The sequence below is a fragment of the Brienomyrus brachyistius genome, unplaced genomic scaffold (genome assembly GCF_023856365.1).
Source record: "Brienomyrus brachyistius isolate T26 unplaced genomic scaffold, BBRACH_0.4 scaffold55, whole genome shotgun sequence".
NCBI classification, from domain to species: Eukaryota; Metazoa; Chordata; class Actinopteri; order Osteoglossiformes; family Mormyridae; genus Brienomyrus; species Brienomyrus brachyistius.
In genome coordinates this window covers 360884-385433 of record NW_026042330.1, presented here as the reverse complement: position 1 = coordinate 385433, position 24550 = coordinate 360884, and the positions used below count along the sequence as shown (strand labels likewise).

Genomic DNA, 24550 nt, shown 5'->3' with positions numbered 1-24550 from the left:
GCGTACATTTGTGCGTGCCTATGTGTGTGTGTGCCTGCCTGTGTGCGTGTGTGCTTGACTGTTTGGAGGAGTGCCTTTATGCATGTGTGCATACTTGCCTGTCTGTGTTCGCGCGCGCTTGCCTGTCTGCCTGCCTACTTACATGCCTGCCTACTTACATACCTGCCTACTTACATGCCTGCCTACTTACATGCCTGCCTGTGTGCACCATTCACACTCATGGTCAACTTGTTAACTCCAATTAACCGCAGTATGTTCCCAGAGGCGGGTGGCACGGTGATGCAGTGGTTAGCGCTTTCGCCTCACACCTCTGGGATTTGGGTTTAAATGCGGCCCTGAACAGGAGAAGCCCCTGCGGCCCTGAACAGGAGAAGCAGTTTCAGAAGATGGATGGTTGGATGGTCCCAGAGTTGTGAGACAACAGTGCTAACCACTGCACCACTGTGCCATCCCCATGTATGGGATATATAGGAGAAAACCTGTTACAGTTATCCAGTGTGTAACATGTCAAATCATATGACCCAGCCTGTTCCTAAAGGGGACTCGAGAGATTCTGAGTTTAAGAGCCAATAAGGCACAGTTTAAGTCTCTGTAGTGTAAAAATAATGTAACAACAAACAGTTCTATCAACCTGTATGAAGCATATGCAAAATCAATGAACAATGCAAAAATAAGTGTAACTGTCCTGCACTATGTAGCGTATAGTATAGTCATATATACTTAGTCAGTTAATTTTTAATTAGTTACAATTTTGATACAAATTACTATACATTTTAGAAGAAAAATGTTCTATCTATAATTTCTCATGTGTCAGTAATGGCTGGCTGCTTTTGCCAGGTTCCATGTATAAAGTAAATAAGGCTGAATTTTACTTAAATATATGTAGTGCTGATATTAGGAAGAACCATCATTCTTTAGAATTCCACATCCTTTTAAGTTTGGTTCTAATTGTGGTTGAGGAATACCTTCTCTTAGCATCCAAGAGATAGCTTCATTTTCGATTTTGTATTTGTCGCTCCCTCGCTCAGACCTTTGTTCTGTAAACTGCTGTTCAATACTCTCAGCTGTAAGCTTTTCGTTGATCTTTGTAAATACCGTTCTGAATACGCCTGGATGGCTCTGGATAGCATCCAGTAGTCCACAGCTACGAAGCCCATCCTGGAACCTATAAAAAATTTTGATACATTGATCAAAAGAGAAAAAAAACATCCACTAATTTTGAATGCCCTATAAACTTTGAACATGGATAATACATGATGAGGAACATGCCTTTCAAAGTGTTTCCTTATCCTGAAGGACAAACCAATTAATGACGTCTTGCACCACTTCATTTTTATTACTGACAGAGATGCTTCGCAGACATCCAGCCAGCATCAGGTGGGTCTCACATCTTTCAACAGCTTTGTTCAGGTTTTTCTTAAACTCTGAAGCCACAACTTGACACTGGATTGAAAACATTTATTTTTACAGTGAATTATTTGTTCATGCAAACATTAATATCAAGCTTTTCAAATGCACATGAGCATAAAGAGAACTGACAAAACGTACTAAAGAATACGTAAACATTGCTATAAACACCATTTTAAAATTGTACAGCAGTCTGAAATGCAATTATTCACGTTCTTCCCCTACCTCTGACAGCAAGCTTTTTAATTCATGATCATGAATGTCCTCAATGTCTGCACTATCTGCACCTGACACTATGGCTTGATACAAGACTGGAGCAAAGAAACGTGGGGATGGTCCTCCTTGAACTATGCCCATTGCAATCAACTCTCCTGCATAAAAGTAGCTGTTTTCTTTTAAAGCTACCAGAGAAAGATGAGAAATCATGCAATTACATTCTCAACAGTAACCAAAGCCTGACATATATATGAAATGTTTGATGGTTTCCCTCTGCAACACTTACACACATATATGGCACTCCAAAACTCGCTGGTAGTCAGAACCTGTGAACACTGGGCTCTGCCTTATATGTTGAAATGCAAGTCTGAAGAACTCCCTCATTGGGCCACCCATATAAACTGCTTCTACAGAATTTCCCTCATAAGTGAATTTGGCATCAATTCTCTTTCTGGCAGAGAAATTTGGTCTCCTCATTGTGCGGACAGCACCATCCTAAATGTTCTTCCGGTTGATGTTGAAGCGAAGAGCTTCATCCTTATCAATATTCCTTTTGCAGCATCTGCAAGACATCCTGCAGCCTGAAAAGACAGTCACACAACCAAACATAAAAAAACACTACATAACAAAATTGCGACATTTGAACATTAAACTCACTTGACATTTCTATCAATGACTCTTCTATAGCTCGACTGATTTGTTCATCCTCTGACTCACTCACATCAGAGCAAACAAGGTCCAAATAGTCCCTGAAAAAATTTGCTCATTTGAGGTTGTTCTTACATTTTCTATCTTTCTGAGACCTCATTTACATTAATCATACCTGTATGTACAAACAGATGGACTTTCTGTGTCTATAACAGTGGAAGTTAAAATCTGCGGGGTGATATCAGCTTGGATGTTAGCTAGTGATTGTGAAGTACAAGGTGCTTCCTCTGCCTGGCATCTGGTATCTGGCTGTTGGTTTTGCTTTACAAGAAGAAGAATATAAAGACATTTTCATTTAAATGATACATTAAAATCACTCAGCATACATCTAAATACTTTAACAAATGCTCAGCAAGTTTTAAAGTCCATTTAACACACATTGAAATAATGTCTCAGGTGATGCAAGACAAAAAAAGTCTAAATCATGTATTTTACCTTGAGCACTGTTCAACATGCTGAACTAGAGACTGCATGGGAATATAATTTCTACAGGTCTGACATTTTTCCAGCACCAATGCTTGGCCCTTAAGGTAGAAAGCATAACAGTTAAACACAGCATAATACAAACAAGACATATGTAAATCTCTGAACATAACTCTATTTAGTAATTATTTGTAGTAGTTTAAAGAAATTGAAGATATTTCGTAGGAGAAGTGAGATGCTTTCATGAAACATTTACAAGTGTACAAAAAAGGCAAGATTTTTTGTGACTAACCTCATTAAGCTTACACAATCCATCTGTGCTTATGCTAACTTGGACGGAGTGGACGGATATAGTCGACTGCCTGATTCAAACCACTCTCTGTTCTAAGGTATTTCACGCTATATCCATTGGGTGGTATTGGCAGAGGTTCCAAATATATTGATCTAAAACATGCCAAAATTTGAAATCCTCCAGAAGTATTAAGTGGTGGATAAGCTGCATACAGGACATCTCAGAGGTCTTTGTAATTGCCATTTTTATCTGGGAATGTTATTCGCTTCCTACCTAGGCCACAGTTCTGTAAATGACTATGTTCTTCTGGCAAAGGATGGACATCTTTTTCCGCAAAACAGAAGAAGTCATGTGTCCATGACTCTGTTGTTATACTTGCTCTCTATTTCACCCTTTGGTATGGGTCCCTTTGTCCTCTTAAAACGGTCATACAACTGGAACAGCTGGACTAGATTTCTTTCAATCTGGTCCTGTCTAGATGTGTTAAATTCAGAATGTGCAACAAGTGCAGAAAGACTGGCTGAGGTTGACACCCCAGGTGTTTGATTTGACACCAGTGATGTCGCTTCTGCTACAACTATGTCTGAATTTTCAGACTGTCTCATTAATATCCTTGCAGCTTGATGCAGAAGTCTGGCTAACTTTGGAGACTCGCCACTGGGAAAAAATGCACAATACAGTATGTACTCAGTTATCCAGACATAATTAGTCTAATGTCTGTTTCAGCAAAGAGTAGCTGTAACTGGTGATTGTGATCTCACACACTACTAAAACAAAAGTTTAACGAATAATATAGCATTAATAAAATAATGTCATATTAAAGTGAAAAAAGTACTTTTAAATCACATAGCTTTCTAAATTTTAACGTCAAGATATAGCAAGTTCGACCCAATGAAAAACATAACTTCTAAATACTAAGAAGTGCAGGGTGCTGACTACTTGTCATCTACTTAGATTTCCAAAAGGCTTTTGATGTTGTCCCCCACAAGAGGCTCCTACTTAAACTCAAAGTGACAGGTATTTTAGGTACCGTAGCCACCTGGATTGATAACTGGTTAACAGATAGGAAACAGCGAGTAGTTATAAGAGGCACAATGTCACAGTGGGCTTGCGTTCATAGTGGGGTACCGCAGGGTTCGATTTTAGGACCACTATTGTTCCTAATTTACATAAATGATATGGATACCAATATATACAGTAAACTGGTGAAATTTGCAGATGACACCAAGGTGGGTGGTGTAGCAGATACTGAATTAGTGGCTCAGCAGCTACAGCGGGATCTTGATTTAATTAGTGACTGGGCCGATACCTGGCAGATGAAATTTAACGTCGATAAATGTAAGGTACTCCATCTAGGGAGCAGAAATATAAAGTACAGGTATTTCATGGGTGTCACTGAAATAAAGGTAGCTGATCATGAGAAAGACCTTGGTGTGTATGTTGATGCTTCCATGTCCCATTCTCGCCAGTGTGGGGAAGCAATAAAAAAGGCCAATAGGATGTTGGGGTATATCTCCAGGTGTGTGGAGTTTAAGTCAAGGGAGGTAATGCTAAGATTATACAATTCCTTGGTGAGACCTCACCTAGAATATTGTGTGCAGGTTTGGTCACCATATCTTAAAAAGGACATTGTGGCCTTAGAAAAGGTGCAGCGTAGGGCTACAAAAATGATTCCTGGTCTTAGAGGAATGTCATACGAGGAACGGTTACTTGAGCTAAATCTGTTCAGTCTCAAGCAAAGGAGATTGAGGGGGGACATGATCTAGGTATATAAGATTCTAACAGGTTTGGATGCTGTTCAACCAAATAGTTACTTCAGCATTAGTTTAAATACACGAACTCGTGGCCATAGGTGGAAATTAGCGGGAGAACATTTCAAGCTGGATTTAAGGAAGCACTTCTTTACGCAGCGTGTAGTCAGAGTATGGAATAGCCTTCCTGATAATGTAGTGCAAGCTGAATCCTTGGGTTCCTTTAAATCAGAGCTAGATAAGATTTTAACGACTCTGAGCTATTAGTTTAGTTCTCCCCAAGCGAGCTTGATGGGCCGAATGGCCTCCTCTCGTTTGTATAGTTCTTATGTTCTTATGTTCTGATTACTTCTGTTGCTTAGTTCGATGTTATTTTATTTCCAGGTGTGATGTGCCGAGTATGAAGCTATTCGCCGCATTATAAGTATGAAAAGAAGACAGAATATCAAAAATATCGAGGCAGAATTAATTCAACAAAGTATCAAAAATATTATTCAAGAAAATGAAACACTTCTTGCGACTGAAGGCGTCTGTCGTCGAAAAGCGAAGCATTACTGTCGCCTTTAAATCATGTCACATTTGCGACGTTTTACAGGAGGTAGTTAATCTTAACTTCAGGTTTGTCTGTAAAATATCATTATAAACAAGTAATGTGAGTTTTCAGTTTGCTTAAAGCAAGATAAATGAAGTTACACTTCCTTTAAAATGAAAGATTACAATCCGTGGCAGAGGGGCAGTTTGCAGCACAACACCGGCATTAAACATCAGCATAATTAAAGCCAAACTAAATGAGTTTAGCGTCATTCGGTAATTACATAGCACAATTATATAACTTAATACATACATATAATGTAAGGACTTCCATATATTGCTGACCAGGAAAAACTTTAAGTTCTAACACGCTGTCAGCGCGTGCCTCGGTGTCCCCACAGTGCACCCACAGTCCTTTGCATGCACCGGTGCGCCCTTAAAACTGCAGGAGCCTTCTTACAGGCATGATTTTTATGATCGCGCATTGCATTTGTTTGACTTTATTAGGCTAAAACTTTTGTTCTAACTCAGACTTTCAGTTTCATGATGCAGGCCCCAGGTGCTACACAGTTAATGGTCCCTGAGTGCACCACAGCTTTCGCTATAAAACAATCTCTCTACAGCCATATTTGGGGGCTGCCACAGGGGTGGCCAGAGGTTTCCAAGGAGGGATGTGGCCGCCCCTTGGAGGCGCCCTTGACATTAAGAGGTGGGGAGATACAGTATATTGTCACACTGGGCCTCCTGACCCTTTGGGCCAGTAAGGCCAGTGTCTCTCTCCGGTAGGCGATCACCTCTTTATGGTGTCTTTCATACTGCTCCATCAGGGCTGCCGGTTCCTCCCGGATGCCCCTCAGAACAGATATTTTTTCCACCTTCAGACCTGAGGAGCTCTTCACTACATTGGCAGCGAATGTTTCTGCACCAGTGGGCTTGAGTGCGTGGGGGGAAGGAGGGGCGTGTGGTGACAAGGAAGCAGGATGGTTGGGGTTTGGTGATCTACCAGACTGAAAGGTATTCTGGGGACTCAGGGGACAGTGTCGCCCTGATGTAGAGGGGCCTATAGGAGGGATGGCTGATGTAGAGGAGCCAGGTGTGGAGGTGCCACACATTGAGGAACCCTGGTGATCACACTACAGGGGGACAAATGTTGGTGGGCCAAGAGGAAGTGGCTGGGGAGTAGAAAGCACAGATGTCTGGGAGGTGGGTAGACTACAGAGATTTATGCAGCCCGGGACTCCCTCAAGTGCTTCTGAGATCTAGGATGGCCAATACTCGGTCCTCCCCAGGAGTGAGAGAATGCAGACTGGTGCTCCCCCCAGCCCACCTCACCTGCTCCCTCCAGAGTGCTGCAACCATCCTTTTGGTGATGCTGACATCGTCCCTGCACTTCCTCCTCATACCCTCTGCCAGGCGGCAGCAGCCATGGCCCGCAGAATGTATCTTTTTTCTTTCATCTCCTGCTATATATTTTCCTGATATATATTTGTCTTTTGCAAAGTGCATCGTGGTATAGGAAACGTACCCCAGAGCAGGACTTCAGACTAAACCATTTTCGGGAAGGGTAGGTGTGCTTGGGGTGAAAAAACTTTACATTAACTGGTGAGATAGATTAATTTTATCTGTACTTTTTTGAATATGAAGAATTATATTATTTTGGGGGATATCTCCCTATTTTACTGCTGGAGGGAGCCCCTCCCCCCAAATTTATGCCTGACCCACAAACCCACACACTGTTCACAGATGAGAACAGCGCAGACCCTGCACGGTCATGTTTGGCAACTCCTTCCAATTTTATAGCCCAAACCAGGAGTAAAAGATGTCGAAAATCAGACCCTTCATAAACTTTTCTATCTTCAATGATACTCCATAATGCTGCTTAAAATGAAGCAATGCACGCACAAGTTAAAGCTCTTTTCGTTTTAATGAATGAGGAAAGAAATAGTTTTGGATAAAGAAATGAATTAGTCTTTTTTTTCCATGTGAGCATCCTCCTGCAGCCTTTAAATATGGAAAAGTGGCTGATGGATGGACTTCTGAGTGAAACTCATTACCCCAAATTTTCTTAAATTGGCTTATATATTTACAACATGGTGACTGCAACAATAATACACCTACGACTGTGGTGTTCTACCTAGAGCACCACTAGAGGGAGCTCACACATTCTATTATACTTGCCACAGTAACAACAGTGATGTATAGGAACAGTTAGAAGCCGGTAATTTATATATAAAAAATGTAATTTCATTAATCTGAATGGGTGGGCCCAGCTGTCAGTCCCACCCAGGCCTATCCATAGCTCCGCCTCTGTGTCAGTCCATCTCTTTGCAGTCCAAGTTGTACATCTACCAATCTGGACAGCAAATTTACAACCGTTCTGTTTCGGTGGTTATATTTAAGGAATGTCACATTAGTAAATTCACGCTTTACATGAACATCTGAAATGGGCAGAGACAAAATCTGCAGTACAGGCAGACCAATGTCTTTAAAACTCCTTTTTCCTTCAGCACCCTCATACTGCAAAACCTCAATCCAAAGTTCTCCATGTTGTTCATCTCTGTGAAACTGCAACAGGAGAGCTCTCTCCACTGGTTTTCTAATTCACCAAGGGAACAGGAAAGGCCCTCTTTTGGTAGGCTGCCTACTGCAGGTAATCTTACCCGGGGATGTAGCATCTCCAGCTTACTCAAGTGACTCTGGAAGTCGCATTTGATACTGTGTCCAGAAGCAGTCCATGCTGCGCTTAGGAATGACGTCTGTTTCAGTGTAGAATTGACTGTAAATTCCTAGCAAAAAAAACTGCCAGAAAAGTATTGTAAAATTGCTGTTAATCACTGTAAAACCCCCAGCTCCATGGGTGTCCCTACAGGTGGCTGCCCTTTGCTGCCAGGCTTGCTGTCACCTTCGTCTGTGCCCATGTGTCAAGTAGGGCAAAATGGGGTAGGTGAAAATAGAATTTCCCCAAGGGGAGTAACAAAGTACCTTCATTTCATTTAGAAAAGAATTCCAAAATGTCTTTTACAGGTTTTGTCGTATGTAAATTACAGCAATTGTCTTTTTTAAACAGAAAAATAACAATTAACTGTAATCTAGTTTAAAATGTTATCATGTATTCTATTCAAATTATTGAAGTTACCTGGCAACTGGAATTGGCAAATACTATTGATTCCAATGAAACATTTGAAACCACAAAATCACATGAAGAAAACGTACGCTGACCGTTACTGAAACGACCTGGTATCTGTTTCATACCTCACTTTACAACACACAGGACTTTTTTTTAACAATTTAAAGGCACAAGTTATTTTACGTCATGGCCAAGCCACCTTTGCTAGTTTAATGGCAGAAAAATAGTCAAAGCCAGGCGCCTGGTCCACAAGGGATGTACTCAGTCACTGCTGTGTTTATGGTTTAAACATGCTATAAACTAATTTTTTCTAACATTTTCTTTAAGAGCTAGGTGCACTTGCACCTTGGTGGATTGCTATTATATTTGTGGATTTGCCAGGTAGAAGAAAAGAATGCTTCTCTACAGAGATACAGAAACAAATCTGCTTGTACACAATGTGAAAGCGTTTGAGCAGACCATCTACAACAACAGCAGGATTCCACCAAAGTAGAGGTCTGCATTCCCGTAGAATCCATGGCAATTAAGTGCAGGGCAGGACAAATTTTCATTTTTGAATGCAGGAGCACAAGGGAAGTGACTGATATGCTCGCAGTAAAAAGAATGAAACAAGTGCTTTTTGTTATCAAACAATTATTTATTTGCATGAGTAAATAGAAAATTACACAACAAAGTATAGCACGATATCACAACATTACATTGTCTCAAAGCGCTTTAGAGCACCCCCACCCAAAGCCCCCAGTGAGTAAGCCATAGGCGACAGTGGCAAGGAAAAACTCCCTAGAAGGAAGAAACCTTGGGAGGCACCAGACTCAAAGGGGAAGCCCAAACCTCCAGGGGCCGGCAGGGAGAGTGAAAAACACACACATCAGATAACTGCAACAGGTATTCTTCTACATATCCTATACATATGCATGGTACAGTGGTTAGCACTGTTGCCTCACACCTCTGGGAACATTTATCCATTTTCTAAAACCGCTTCTCCTGTTCAGGGATGTGGGGATCAATTTGCCTTTTGGAACAGGCGGTCAGATGGATCCCAGAGGCTACAGGCACGAGGCAGGGAACAACCCAGGATGGGACACCAACCCATCACAGGGCAGGCTCACACACACAGATCATTCACACACACACACACACACAAACACTCACCATTCATTCACACACCATTCATAAACACCATTCACACACCAGTCACTCACACAGCATTCACTCACACACACACCATTCATAAACACCATTCACACAGCATTCACTCACACACACCATTCATAAACACCAGACACACACCAGTCACTCACACACCATTCACTCCCCATTCACACACACATAGACCATTCACATACACCATATACTCACACACACCATTCACTCACACACGCCATTACCACTCACACTCACTCACACATGCCATTACCTCACACACACCATTCACACACCTGTCACTCACACACACCATTCACTCACACGCCATTACCTCACACACACCATTCAATCACCATTCTCATACACACACACACACCACTTACACACACCATTCACACCCATCATTACCAAACACACTCACATACCATTGACATATACCACATTCCCATTTGATGTGGACACCTTCACACTGCCTGCTTCTAGATTATTTATGTTCAGGTGTTCCACTAATAATTTGTCCACTTTAGTTCCAGCAATTTCCCAATTAAGAGCATTCAGCTGGAATTCACTGTCTACAACCTCTATCTCCACATCCATAATTTCCAATTCAAATTCTGAATTAAAACCCCTCTCTGCAGTCTCCTCCAATTTGACCTCTCCAATTTGTATTTCGACAATTTCAAATTTATCATTTACACCATCTAGCTCAAACTGGCAGAGGTCGACCACTACGGCTCCTATTTTCAGCCTGTCTTGGTGGTCATCTGCAGGCTTTATGGAGACTGTCCTTTCATTTAACAGAAAAACCTCTAACCCATGCATGTCTAACCCCTTATCCCTCCCAGGCTGGTTGATGGGTGGAGTTGCTGGGGAGCACTCTCCTTCTTCACCCCAGCAGATGATCTCATCCCACTTGTCCCAGGCTGCCCAATACACATCATCCGTCCAGCTAACTGCCTTGGCAATTGGCTTTCGGGTGTGTGACACGATGGAACGGTCAGCCTGGTCAGAGGGTGATTCTGCTGGGGAGCACAGCTCTTCCTCATCTTCCCAGTCAATCACTTCCATCCACTTGTCCCAAGTTGCCCAGTATCGATCGTTGCTCCAGCTGACAGCTTTTGCAATTCGTTTGTTTCTGAATGAGGAAAAACACACAAGCAATACAATAGAGCTGTCAGTCACTCCTGGCACATGGAATTCAGTTCTGCACTGACACCTTCGCAATGAACAACTGCATTATAGCATAGGAAACTAGTTAACTTTCACATACAATTTACATATAATCAAGAAAGAAGCCTGGAACAATTTTAAATTTTACTAAATGGCAATATACTGATTTTAGTCACCAAACAAACTTTTCAGGTCTTGCTTCACTACTTTTATCTGTGTTTGTTGCAATACATCTGCCCTCTCCTGGTCTGCTGGAATATCATTGCTGTAGGCAGCACCGAGCGCAACCACCCGCATCCTCTTCCGAATGCAACATGAAAGCGCGGGAAAGCGCACGTGCAAAAGTGAAATATCATCTAGACTTTGCGGCACAGGAAACTAGCCGACTTGCACATAAAATTTAAATATAACCAACACAGTAGCCCGCAACAATATTCACTTTATTTAAAAGCAATGAACTAATTTACTCACAAGCAAGCGCAATTATTTACTTAAGCGCAGTAAAGCGCACGCGGAAAAGCGAAATATCAACTACACTTTGCGCATAAAATTTAAATATAATTAACATTGTACCCCGGAACAAAATCACTTTATTTAAAAGCAATATACTGACTTTACTCACCAAACATATTTTAATATACATGCAAATTTGACAGATACTAAATAAGAAAAATTATCCGATAAAATGGGAGCAGAAAAGCAACGTACCTCGTCATCTTGGTGCAGAAAACAAGTGAAGCTGCGTCTTTCAAACCGGCAGCGTCCCACGTGCCGAAGAGTCAAATGTAATCAAGCAACACGGCCCACACAATTAAATAATAACATCATAATAATTATAGCTCTTGTATAATTATTCTATATATTATTCTATAATTAGAGGAACAGACTTTTATAAGTTAACTTGTTCACCGAGAATAGTATACAACACCGTAAGCATATAACCCTTAAAGGATGATTAATTAAAATTCGCACATTCATCCTGCATAACATAAAACAATGACTTAAAGAGACTTAATATGAAATGAACGCTACTGTCCGAGGGCATTTATCTCCACAAATCGCTATGTAACATAATGTCTTAAATACTCTGATTTTCAGAATGACAGAATCTTAACATTTAAAACTTTGTTTTGCGATACCGATACGTAGTGATATTGGTATGTGGAACAACGTTATGTTACACACGCCTCCCACAATTCAAGAAGCTGTAGTTAGATTAAGAGCGTATTCACAATTTACCCGTTTGCCTTTTACCGTGACTGAGCACGATCCCCCACCCCAGCTGGTCTGCATTCCCCACATTGCAATTAACGATCCTGGCCTCAGCGCTTTTGTTACCGTGGGACTTTGTTATGTTGAAGAAAACATTAGAAGGGAACTTCTGTCGCACAACTGAATGAAATTTATGATTAATGCATGGCAGCATTCTCCAAGTACAGTGGGACGGACTCCCCAACGGACCGAGAGTGCTTGTGATGTAAAATACACTAAGATAATTCAGTTCCTTTAAAGAGCGGTTCTTTTAATACTCTGTATTATAATTTTCGTGTGCTGTCCCCTTAAAAAGCATATTACCAGTATTCCTTATTCAAATTGTCCCATTAAAAACTACAATCCCCAAACGTCAAATTGCATGCTTCTGCATGTCACCTACACTTCAGACTTCATCCTCAAAATCAAAGCAGTATTAACACAAGCGACATGTGCCATCACTTAAAGCCAATGTAACTTTTTTAAAATAAAGTCTGTTTCAACTGGATTTTTACCTAAGTAAAACAACCATTTTATGTTCTATTTATCTTAAAACTACTGAAACAAATAATTGGCTACAATGCAGTTCCGCTGTTTTGTTTGGCACCGTAAATTATGTCCTGCATTCTGTGGAAAAAAATGAAGGCTGAGGAATGTTACGTAACACAGTTAAAATGCAAAAGTTCTCTCTGGTGTAATTCACTGCATAAAACCATGGTCTTAAGTGTGGTGTCTTCTTCTTAACACTCCCTGACTTTTGTATCCGTGACCATGAGATAGGGTGGGCTGCTTTTCTTCCTTCATTTTACTAGTGTTCCTCCCTTTCCTCCCAGCCTTGGCTGGTGGTTCAGGCAGCATCACCTTCTTTTAATGGACCCAGGTGTCATTTATTTTGAAGTGCAGAAAATGTTCTAGCAGAGGTCTTAGACAATTTCTGAATTACACAGAACTCTGACTTCTTCTGAAGCTGTGAGAAATTGTTCATCTGTAATTGTTGCATTGATATTTGTTGATGTGTGTGTGCCCTCCTTGAGCAGTAAAGGGGAGATCACATGCAGAGCTGATTTTCTGTAGTTTCTTAGTCTAAATAAAAATAAAATATTCTCTTCATATAGTCTGGAAGAGCCAATTAGTTATTTCTAGAAAAATAAATAGAGCCAATGAAGGAACCAGATGTCACAGTAACACAGGTCACTGTCTGTGGTGCTGGGTGTTGGGCTGGCGCTGAAGAAATAGGATAACTGGCCAAAGTGTCCGTGTGCCTCCACTGATTACAGGACATTAGTTAACAGTAATTAGCAATCACTTATAGTTCTCATTTATAATGATGTAAAATTATAAATATATATATATATCCATCCATCCATCCATCCATTTTCCAAACTGCTTATCCTACTGGGTCGCGGGGGTTCCTGAGCCTATCCCAGTTCCCAATGGGCACGAGGCAGGGAACAACCTAGGATGGGGGGCCAGCCCATCGCAGGTCACACTCACATACCATTCACTCTCACATGCACACCTATGGGCAATTTAGTAACTCCAATTAGCCTCAGCATGTTTTTGATTGTGGGGGTACACCGGAGTACCCGGAGGAAACCCCACGAGGACACGGGGAGAACATGCAAACTCCACACACATGTAATCCAGGCAGAGACTCGAACCTGGGTCCCAGAGGTGTGAGGCAACAGTGTTAACCACTGCACCACCATATATATATATATATGTAAATATATATATATATATATATATATATATATATATATATATATATATTATGGACAAAATATAATCGTGATTTAATGTATCCCTTCTGCTCTTAAAAAAGCGCAATATGTCTGAATGACGAATATGTCTATTACGTTTTAATAATCTTGTTAATATTTGTTTACCTTTTTTTCTGTAATCACTCTATGTTAAAGCAATTTTTAAATCTAGCTGTGAAATTGATGATGCTGTTGTTATTCTGACTGTCTGAACATAAGTGAGGGGATGGATGCACTATTCTATGGAGGCCTCTGAAGAGAATAAATTATCCCAATATTATATTGGGAGAGATGATTAAATCAGAGCTAGATAAGATTTTAACAACTCTGAGCTATTAGTTAAGTTCTTCCCAAATGAGTTTGATGGGCCGAAAGGCCTCCTCTAATTTGTAAATTTCTTATGTTCTAAGACATACAGTACTGTGTGAAAGTCTTAGGCAGTCCAAAGAAATGTTTAAAGCTGTTTATCTGGGTAGCAAGTGTACTTTGACTTAGAATAAATGACACAATTTAACATTAGAACATGTGCAAATTAAGAGTAACACAATAAAAACTAGTAATAACTTCTTCTGTTTTCTAAAGCGTTACTGATATCTAGTTGGATGGCTAGATGAACACCGCTTCAGTTCCCAAACTTCTCCCCAGCGGCACCTCAGCCGTTCCATGATTTTGTTAAATTTCACCAACAGCTCAATTAAATAATTAATTATACTGGTTTAAAAAGTCAGTGACAGATTGACTAGCTGTACTGTATGAGGTGTGCTAGTGGCCAAGTCAAAAAATACATGGCTGCACTGGATGGTCGTTACAAATACTAGGATGATTTTAGCAGAGGTTCTGAAATGGCTAAGCTGACACACTTTGACAGGCATAATGTAGCTGAAGTTCAGCCTGTAGCTGAAGACCCTGCCCCACTGCAGAAGTTCAAGGGAATTCTGCTTTTCCTTCTCCATCACTTCCTGGATGGCCTCTTTCGAAGACCTCTTCATGCACACCCTAGCCAGATGCACTGAGAGGCTTGGCTGTGTCTTCTTGCACACGGGGCAGAGCAGGAAATGCCTGCTCGAAGCACTGGGGATAAAATAAAATTAAAAAAAGTCATAAATAAAGATTAGATTTGATTCATTACTTTTAGTTGAATAAAGAAACAGTCCAGTCATCATCAACACTGTTCGTTTCACAGTGGTTTGGATAAATAACATTTGCATATCCTGATGGCTCCTAGACTGAGTAAAGTACATAATCACAGCTATTGAAACATGTTAACTAATTACTTACATTTATATTAAAATAAAATTTAATTAATTAAATTAAACTTAAGCTGCTTCAAAATATTATTTTAGGTTTGTAATGTACATAATCATAGCTATTGAAACATGTTGACTAATTACTTACATTTATATTAAAATAAAATTTAATTAATTAAATTAAACTTAAGTTGCTTCAAAATATTGTTTTAGTTTTGTAATGGATGCAATTTAAGTTTTAACAATAGCAGTCAGTGGTCAGAGACTTTTGCACAGTGTCAGTAAAGTAGAACAAGTTTATCCACAATTTCTACAGATTCTAATGAAATGAACAGTCCATTATTGGGATGGCTGAGGTCCTTCACGATCTTCTTGGCCTTGGTCCAGCACCGCCTGCTGTAGATTGAGTGCAGGTCAGGGAGCTCGGTGCAGATGGTGCGCTCAGCTGATCGCACAACCCTCTGTAGAGCTCGTCTGTCCTGCATGGTGCTGTTCCCGAACCAGGTTTCCTCCCAGAGTACGTGCAGATCAGTTGCATTGGGGAGTCCATACTGTGATGCTGAGTGAGTGTAGTAGGAGTTTGAGAGATGAAACTCCTGATGATTTACTCCCTCGGCTAACTAACCAGAACAGGATCATACCAATACCAAAATTATAAGTTTATAAATGTTTTTCACTACCCTGATTCATTCAGTTATTTCTGTTTGTTAATTCCACCCCCCAAGCAAATACATAAACAAACAAACAAACAAATATTGAGGGGGGATGTGTCAGAGGTGATAGAATCAGTGGATGAATCTAAAAAAAAAAGTCATGATTTTTTTCTCTCCAAAACATAATGCACAAAAGTTAGGTAAGACATTGACATGTTATGACAGTAGCATGATGCAGAGGAACAAACAGAAGGAAATATCAAACTAAACCTGAGTCAACTAGGACTAATTACACTAAATTAAGTGGAACACACAAAATACCTAAAACCACTTAATAAACAAACAACAAATATTGCATTAGATAAACTATACTGATGCCTGAGAGAAGTTGTTGTGCAAGCTGCAGCAAGTACGTAAGGCACAGGTGCAGAGACACTACATATAGTGCAAACTAATTTAAAAGTATACAGTACACACAATGATTCCTGAAAAATCAAAATACCGTGGAATACTAATGAAATACTTATCAGGATGATGATGATGATGATGATGATGATGATGATGATGATAGAAATAATAAAGAAGTAGTTTAAGGTATTATGCAATTGACATGTACAATTAAAAAAGAAATTGCACCAGACATTTCCTGTGGCAAAGAAGGGTTGCTTTGTGGCATGTCGCCGACAGGATGTCATGGGCAGGAGGGTAGGCAGGCAGGGCAGCACAGGCAGAAGGGCTGGCGGGCAGCCAGAACTGTTTTGCCACTGCAGTTTGTTTTACAGTTTCATCTGCATTTGTTTCCCCAAGGTATAACAGCAGCTAATTTATGAACATGCTGCTTTTCAGAAAAGAAGTTTAATTTCCAGGAGCATGACCAGTGCACACATTTAGTGTTGACGGTTCTTTGTAAAATGGATGTCCTGTACTTTTATTGATCTGTCCGTCCGTCCATCCATCCATCCATCCATCCATTTTCTAACTACTTCTGATGAAGTTCCGGGTTATGGCGAATTGAACGTCTGACTCCGGTCAGCTGAGCAAAGTTGGTAACCTTGGTATTGTGTGTAGGAGATTCGGTATAACTATAATTTCGTTCTCCATTTACATGCCGGAAGTGTCTTTAAGTGTTATGTAGTTTTGCCTGAAACGCAAAAATAAAAGAAAGCAATTAGAGCTAACCAGTTGCTGCTGTAGTGATTGAAGAACTTTTGTCGGAAGTTGGATTCGAACCCACGCCTTACTTCGGAGAACAGAATACACCTTACTTCGGAAGGCTGTTTACGTTGAGTCGGGCGAATGAGACCACTCGGCCATGGGGCAGTTTCCAGTTAAGGCTGGCTCGCTGCGAAGAGTGGGTGAGTCCTAGTGTGCGTTAGAGCGGGGTAGCGATTTCAGTCAGAAATTTCAGGGTAATAGCGGCGAAAAAAATGGATCATATTGCCAATGTTGCTCAGAATCGCAGTAGCCTTCCGATGGTATGCGGTGCGTTGCGGTAGATTACTGTGACAAGAAAGCAAACTTTCATTATTACCATTCTGTTTATATTAAATTACGATCTTCCATATTAATCAAGGGATTGTAAAACTGAGAATATTTCAGCTCCAGTAGTTTATATTAAAGTTGCCCGAGTCACAACATGGTCTTTAAATGGCAAAGACAGACATAAATCAAATGTATATGAGCAGCAACATAACTTAGCATCCGGACTCCCCGCGACCCAATAGGATAAGCGGTTTGGAAAATGGATGGATGGATGGAAATGTGATTTGGTGGCGAAGTCGTGCAGAAGTTTTACAACTGCACTATCGATTTATCACTTTATTTAGAAATATAAATTCAGTTCTTATCATTTTTAAAAGTTACTTTCTTTCACATTTGAATTTCAAGGTGTCCCTCACAGTGACACTGAAGGGCGGGGCTACGGGGGGCGGAGGTGGGGGACGCGGTCAGAATGGTATGCACTTTGGCTCCTCAAATTTCACCATCCTATGATTCTGCTGCGCGTCCTCGTGACCCAATTTTAATAGTTTTATTAATATATTTTTTTTAAATTTGCGAATACAAAAAATGTCGTCTTTACTGCAAAAAGTCATCCCTTATGTGTAATGTAATGCTTTTTTTTACCACTAGATGTCGACATAGACCGTGGAAAGCCGGTCAAAGTAAGTGCGACACTTAGCGGCAATTACAATATTTATTGTTAAATCAATGTAAAAAAAAATTAAATGTAATGACTTGTACTTTTTTGTGAATTTGGATCTCTTTAGAGCAAACATATTCAAATGGTTTGCTTTTATAACGCTCCAAGTAACTGCGCAAGCCCCTCAAAGTGCTTTATGCCTCTCGCTTCCCATTCATTTCAATGGGCTTTCCCGACATTTGGGTAATTGTTTATTCCAAAGCCTCGAAAACACTCTGAACTGCAATTTGTCATGCAAAATGCATAATTTGTTGTATAAAATATGCTGACTTCTAAAAAACAATTTATTAAAAGAAAATAAAAAGGGCATGCCATTATATATTTGGTTGCTTTTTGCCACCGTTTGACCGTTTTCTGCTCAGTAACTGTGCCTGGTCCTTCCCTGCTGTAAAGCTATTTTTAGTACCTCTTGCTAGCTCACCATTTGGTCACTGACAAAAGATAAAAGAAGCCGACCACCCAGACAGGCAGGCGCCCAGAGTAATTACTGCCATAAAGCTATCACGTGTACGGGGAATGCAAAGAACGAAACTAAATGGATACAAACACCCCAGCCCATTTCAAAACAAAAACATTTCGCTGCTATTTTGCAACATTCTGGATATTTCAGAGCACAATGTTTACCTTCTATGTAAAGAGCTAAATCCCAGATGAAAAGCAAAGTCGCAAAATATTCCTGCATGAGCGCCGAAACCCCCTCCCCCGTTGTTCCCCCCAGTTCAGGAGTGGACGCTTCTGCTCAGAAGCTGCAAGGCTTTTGGCACAGCGTTTGGGGAAGCTCAGGGAAAGCAGCAGTCGAGCCCAGAGGACCCCCCCGCGGGAGTGAATGCGTCTTTTCCGGTGCTACATTGCTTTTGCACGGTGAGAGCGTTTGGAAAGGCCCAGCTCGGCGAAAGCGGCAGCCGATCTCTTTACGGACCCGCCCCCGCTGGAGTGAGAGAGTCTTCCACGGTGCTGCAAGGGTTTTGCACGGTGCTAGCGTTTGGAGAGGCCCAGCTCGGCGAAATACTAGGTAAGTTGAATCCTAGGTCCTTAGGACTCTGAGCGTATTCACAGTGGGCTGTCTTTTCGGAGCCTGCTTTTTATTACAAGTTTAGCTGTTTATTACTAGCTATCATTCTTTCATACCTTTAGCCCCATCCCTTCTGCATTGCCATAGCGCTTTGGTTTCATATCTGATTAGTATTTAGTTGTTTTTTTTTTCATGGTAGTTGAATGCAGGCTCCGCTCCTAATCCCATTAAATTTGAATACTGGGTCATTAGGACCCAAAGAGAATCACGGGCGCCATTTTGATGACGTAAACTTTTTTTTTTTTTCGCCATTTTGGTATCCTGCCGTCCTGAGATATGCCCCGAAACACACAAAGTCAGCGCGCTGCAACTGAATCCCAACATGTTTAAAAAAAATGCTTCTAAACCGCAAATTAAACTGGGTGACGAGGACCCTGTAAGGTGCCAAAGGAGAGGAGACCTGCACATGTAAAGTCACTCTACCTCTGCTTCCAGCGAGACAAGAGCTCCAGATTCTGTTGAAGATTTCATCTTTTGTTGAACAACTTCTCAAGAATGGCTTCCAAGTTGTAAGTTATGATCAATTTATTATTTCATTTGAATCTGTAGAAATTGTGGATAAACTTGTTCTACTTTACTGACACTGTGCAAAAGTCTCTGACCACTGACTGCTATTGTTAAAACTTAAATTGCATCAATTACAAAACTAAAACAATATTTTGAAGCAACTTAAGTTTAATTTAATTAATTAAATTAATTAAAGGCGATTGGCTCAGCTGAGCAGTGCATCAGACAAGCCTCCAACATCCAGTCTCTGTTGAACAGGGTTGTGAAAGCAGATGTAGGTTTTCAGGATATATTTAATCTTTGTGATCACATTGCTGAAACTCAAGATGGCATTGGCAACCATCGCTTCAATTTAATTTCACTTGTCTTGCTTTCACAAGTTGAGAGAAGACCATGTGGCAAAAGTACATACTCTCCAACTACAGACCAGCAGTTTGAGGAAGAAACTGTGTAAAATAGTACTGTTATAAGGATACTAAATACTAGACACAGAGCCTCTGTCTTCCCACCCCCACGTCACAGGAAAGACACAGCTTCTGTACTGACACCAGTATATATTGCAGTTCATTGGCTATAGTTCTTGACAAATATATACAAGATGCCTGTGTGTATAGACCTGCCCTGTCTATAGTTATTTTTCCAAAAAGGAGGTAACTGGATGTTCATCTTTCATATTACCGTAAATGTAAAAAAAATAATAAAGTATTTTCCTTGTCTGGAAAATGTATTGTGTACAGTTCATTGTCTATAGTTCTCTACAAGTCTATACAAATGCCCGTTGCTTTGGATAAAGGTGTCTGCTAAATGCTTAAATGCAGTAACGGTCCTAGCTGATGAGGCGCCCTAGGCGAGCATCAGCGCCGGCACCCCCCCCCCCCCCCCAGGTGTAGGGAAACTATAGCGGAACTAATGTTGCGTTTGGGTTTAGGTCTGGTCAGTTTTGCTGGTAACATTTTCGTTTTGCTCAGTTATAAGTGCAGCATTTGTTATGCGGCTGAGAAAGTGTTTTAAGTTATAACGTCAATATTCATGGATATTGGAGTTATTGTATGAGCTGCAGTCATAAGTTAATGGCGTGAGCAAGCTGTAGCCTATTTAGGTTTGTGTTTGGTTATTTTTAGGAAAATGCCTGTGTTTTTACTGATTCATTTTTTGATGTATGTGCTTTATTTTATCTAGTTCTCACGGCATGCTCGACCGGATAGATATGTGAATAAATGCCCGTGATCAGAGATCAACTTGTGTTCGTTATTGAGGGAGGTTACAAGGGGGGCGGCTCATAGGAAAGTTACGTATCATCATCATCATCATCATCATTATTATTATTATTACTTAATAGGCTTTGCTAAGCAGGTAAATTCATGTGGGCTTGTTTTCATATTAAGACGCATTAATACCAACTAGCTTTAAGAATAGTGGAATGTTACACTTTTTTCTTCCTCCGTTTGTGGCACCCCCTGGATGAATGGCGCCCTTAGCATTTGCCTATATTGCCAATGCCACGGGCCGGCCTGCATAAATGCATGAGTGGTAACGCAATGGGGCTTATCATGGAGATTACCAGGGTCTTTCAGCTAACATTGCTGGCCTTTTTTGTTGTGTTTTGTATTTGCATTGTTCTGCATGTAGTAGGAGAGTAGTGTATGTTTATTTCGAATGGAAGAATGAAAAAATACCTATATGTGCATTACATTTTGAACATAAAAGTAGGCTGTGTTAAGAAAACCCGCTTCTCTGTCGATTTACTCGTGGCTCGGTCGTAAATACATGTCTGACATTTATAATGAACCAAGACAATAAAAATCGCTTCTCAAATTTGCCCATTTATGGTTCTTTATTTCTGAATGCCAGCTTGTCCCTGATAGACGTTCATTCATTTAAAAGGAGCTCTACCCCGTCCCAAGATGGCGGCTCTGTTGACGCATTCGCTCCCATAGACGGCTGTATTCAACGCGACAACCAGTGCTGCTGCCTTCTGCAGGTTGGCGAAGATGCGAAGGGAAACCGAGCATCAGATGAAGGTCCACTTGTTCTACCAGCAGCTCCTGAGGTATGGTGCTACTGTAGAGTAGCTGTTAGCCATCCATCACTCTCCATGTGCTCATCTACATCTCCATCCACTTCAGCGAATCTGTGTGGGGGCCACTGGACCTGCTCAGTCTGGTGGCAGCAAGCGTCTCGAACCCATCTGACACAATCTTCTGGAAGGCAGCCCTCTTGTTGCCAAGTGATCATGAAAGAGATGCCAGTGTTGCTAACCAGTAAGTGGGGGAACTGGGTGTCGTTCGGGGAGGGATTGGGTGTTAGTTGGGTTTAGAGGTCCTGGAGCTTACATTTGTGCCCCCCTCCCATCTCTGATGCAGGATTTTGACAGAATGGCTGGAGTCCAAATTCGGTAACTCGGAGAAGCAAGAACACAGGGAGATGGTCCCCAACGGACACATGCAAACCTTGAGCATCAGCAGCGGCCTGCGGAGCGTGGGGGAGCGCATGCACACAGTGCACGTGTGTGTGAAGGTGTGGCAGATAGGGGGGAACTTGCCGATGAATATCGACAGGCTTCATGCCCCTGTGTTGCATGTTCTGTCATTAATGTTAGTCTAGCATAGCTTAACATAGCCTAGCATAGTCTGGCACTATGTGATATTAGCAGGTCCTGTGGTAACACAGATGTTTGCGAAGGGTGCAAGTGCAGGAAGTGAGGCCATGTTTCTCACTGTGGGTCAGGTGGCCCGCGGGCCCCTCAGCGAGGAAGGCCAGTTGGCATTGGAGAAGCGGAAGGGGCTGATGGGCATGGGCGCCCTGCTGATGCTGCTGCCCTCGGCAGTCAGTCCCGGGGCTGATGAGGAAGACGGGGACATCTTCCTGTTATCCGCCCTGCTGCAGCTCCGGCAGATCCAGCAGGCTAATGCCTGGCCACAGGCCCTTCCTCTGGTGGTGGTGGTCCCAGGGCAGGCTGGGCACAGGGCCAGCGATGAACGGCTAGAGGAAGGTGTGACACTAACCGTGTCTATGACAACAGGTGTCGCGTGGGATTCGCTTACTTTACTTATAGCATTTCTCTTGAGGCTATGTTTACGTATGCAGAGCTAATACAGTTGGTTTGTTCCTCCTGTCTGACCATCGGTTTCCTTTCCCTGTAAGACCTGATGCTTCAGACACTCATTGAGGAAGGTTTGATTTCAGAGTACATGTTCGTCCATATCCCCGAGACCACGAACGAACCCCAAGGATCCGAGCAGGTGAGTGTGCATGTTGTCGCTGGCCTCGGTAAGATTGAACCATCCCATTGACCATCACCCCCGTCTCCCCGCAGATCCGCCATGCCGTCAGGTGGCTCGCTGCCCGCTCCACGGCACCAGCCCGGCTCGTCTCGCAGACGTTGGTGCAGGTTGTGGAGGCCGGGCTCTGCCGCGAGTTTGCTGGTAGGCTTCACCGTGATCGGAGGGACCGTGACATGGCGGGACTGCCCTCCCAGGGCCCTGCACCCGTCATCGGCCTCTACAACACTGTCCTGGCTTTCTTGGCTGGCCTTGTGTCGTCCCCGAGTCTGGCTGGCCTCTCCTGGCCCGTGGCAGAGTTCTCGGTGCCAGGGGGTGGTGACTGCCTACCACATCTGCTCTGGAACTCGGCTGAGCACCTGGAGTGGCTCCAGGGGGCAGTCCTGAGCCTGCGGCTGCCCGACTGGCCGCTGCCAGCCGTGGGGGGTATGTCCATGCCTCAGATTCGGAATTCGGACTTCTTGCTAAGTGGCTGCTTCTTAGTCTGTTTCCTTAAATTTCTGCTGCTGCCACCGCTCCCCCCACCCAGCTCCTTGGAGCCAGCTGGTTGCCTCCATCTTCCAGTACGTATCTCAAATCCCATGGTCCCGCCACAGCCAGCCACTCCTTATGTCCCAGTTGGAGAACCTTTTGGAGAGGCTGCGTCAGGACTGTGTGGGCCGAGGTGGGGGGCCGGACAAGGAGCCCACTTTCTGGGAGGTGCCCTGGGACGAAATTGTCATGCTCTGTGTAGAGCACCAACTCCGGGACTGGAACCCTCCTGGGTGCCCCGTGAGTGAAGGTGAGGAGGGTGGGGTGGGTCTGACGTTTGGGGGGGCCTACTGGGGATGCCATGCAGGTGTGAACCTATCCCACCATCTTCAGATGTCATCAGTGACGACGGAGAAATCTCGGTGTATTTCCTGAGCGATGGGCTGCAGGGCTTCATACCGCCGTCCTGCTGGGTGGATGCCGTAAAGCAGACGCACAGGGACAAGCAGCAGGGGAAGGCAGGGTAAGAGCCAGCCAGCCATGTAAATCTAACACATTCCAGATAGACTGTTAACAGTGACCTGCAGATTTAATGAATATTATTTACTATTAAATGGAAGAAGAGGGAAAGCCATCAGCTTCCAGTCTTGCTCATATCCCCAAGAGTGGTGTACAATACTGGCTTCTTATCCAAAGTCTCTGCCATTGCAGGTGTCACCAGAGCATGTGGCCTCATCCTCGACTGGCCAGGCCACGTCTTCAACAGAAGCTGTTTCACAGCATGGTTGAGGACCCTGAGTCCGGATCCGGTGTTGCCCCTGTTTTGGATGCTGCCTCCAGCCCCCAGGACCTCCTGGCTCGCATTGAGGAGGAGAAAGAACAGAGCCGCAGGTCTGACAGAGAACAGACATGCTACACACGTGTACTCTCTCATGTGAGTTGTGGCATAAACATTGAGCCATTTCCTGTTTGACTTGGATCTGCAGGTTCGAGGACCAGCTGCGTACCTGGCTTGACGTCGAGTCCCTGGGCCCTTCCTCTTCCTCCTCACCACTTTTCTTGCCTTCTTCGTTACTGTCTGTACCGGAGATCGTAGTGCCCTCCCCAAAGATGGCTGCCCCACCTGCACTTGCCCTGGTATTGACCCTGTGCCTACACAGGTGCTCACATTTTAAGACCCCAAGTACCCTGTGCTCATCAGTTGAGACTGTTTCTGTGCCCATTTTTGTAGCAGAAGGAGCGCAGTGTCCGCAGTGACCAGGCCAGGGGAGCTGCCAGTTTGTATATTTCCGCAGATGTGACACAGGCGCGGATATAATCTCCCAGGCCGAAGG

At 42.6% G+C, this 24550-nt stretch overlaps 4 protein-coding genes across 6 annotated transcripts in view; all 4 read right to left on the bottom strand.

Moving 5' to 3' along the window:
- Nucleotides 1-9077: 9077 nt before the first annotated feature.
- Nucleotides 9078-24550, bottom strand: part of LOC125724129 (uncharacterized) — a 229571-nt gene continuing 214098 nt past the window's right edge. Inside the window, exon 3 of the transcript XR_007387160.1 lies at nucleotides 9078-9809. The gene's annotated coding sequence lies outside the window, so the exon portion shown is untranslated. The remainder of the gene's footprint in view (nucleotides 9810-24550) is intronic.
- LOC125724133 (uncharacterized) lies at nucleotides 9787-11488 on the bottom strand. 2 transcript variants are annotated; one of them, XM_049001098.1, is made up of 3 exons: nucleotides 11480-11488; nucleotides 9933-10736; nucleotides 9787-9900 (listed from the first exon to the last, which is right to left on the bottom strand). In XM_049001098.1, exons 1-2 carry the CDS (start codon nucleotides 11485-11487, stop codon nucleotides 10019-10021), a joined length of 726 nt encoding a protein of 241 aa, XP_048857055.1. In that variant the 5' UTR covers nucleotide 11488; the 3' UTR covers nucleotides 9787-9900; nucleotides 9933-10018. The 2 variants fall into 2 exon arrangements, with proteins under 2 accessions (XP_048857055.1, XP_048857056.1); XM_049001099.1 differs by having other exon boundaries at nucleotides 9810-9826.
- The window catches only part of LOC125724132 (uncharacterized), a 160894-nt gene continuing 146131 nt past the window's right edge, over nucleotides 9788-24550 (bottom strand). Inside the window, exon 3 of the mRNA XM_049001096.1 lies at nucleotides 9788-9917. The gene's annotated coding sequence lies outside the window, so the exon portion shown is untranslated. The remainder of the gene's footprint in view (nucleotides 9918-24550) is intronic.
- LOC125724131 (uncharacterized) overlaps nucleotides 9836-24550 on the bottom strand; it is a 72291-nt gene continuing 57576 nt past the window's right edge. Inside the window, exon 3 of one of the 2 annotated variants that reach the window (XR_007387166.1) lies at nucleotides 9836-9932. The gene's annotated coding sequence lies outside the window, so the exon portion shown is untranslated. Of the gene's footprint in view, nucleotides 9980-24550 lie in introns of both variants that reach the window. The other variant, XM_049001095.1, reaches the window with a different exon arrangement.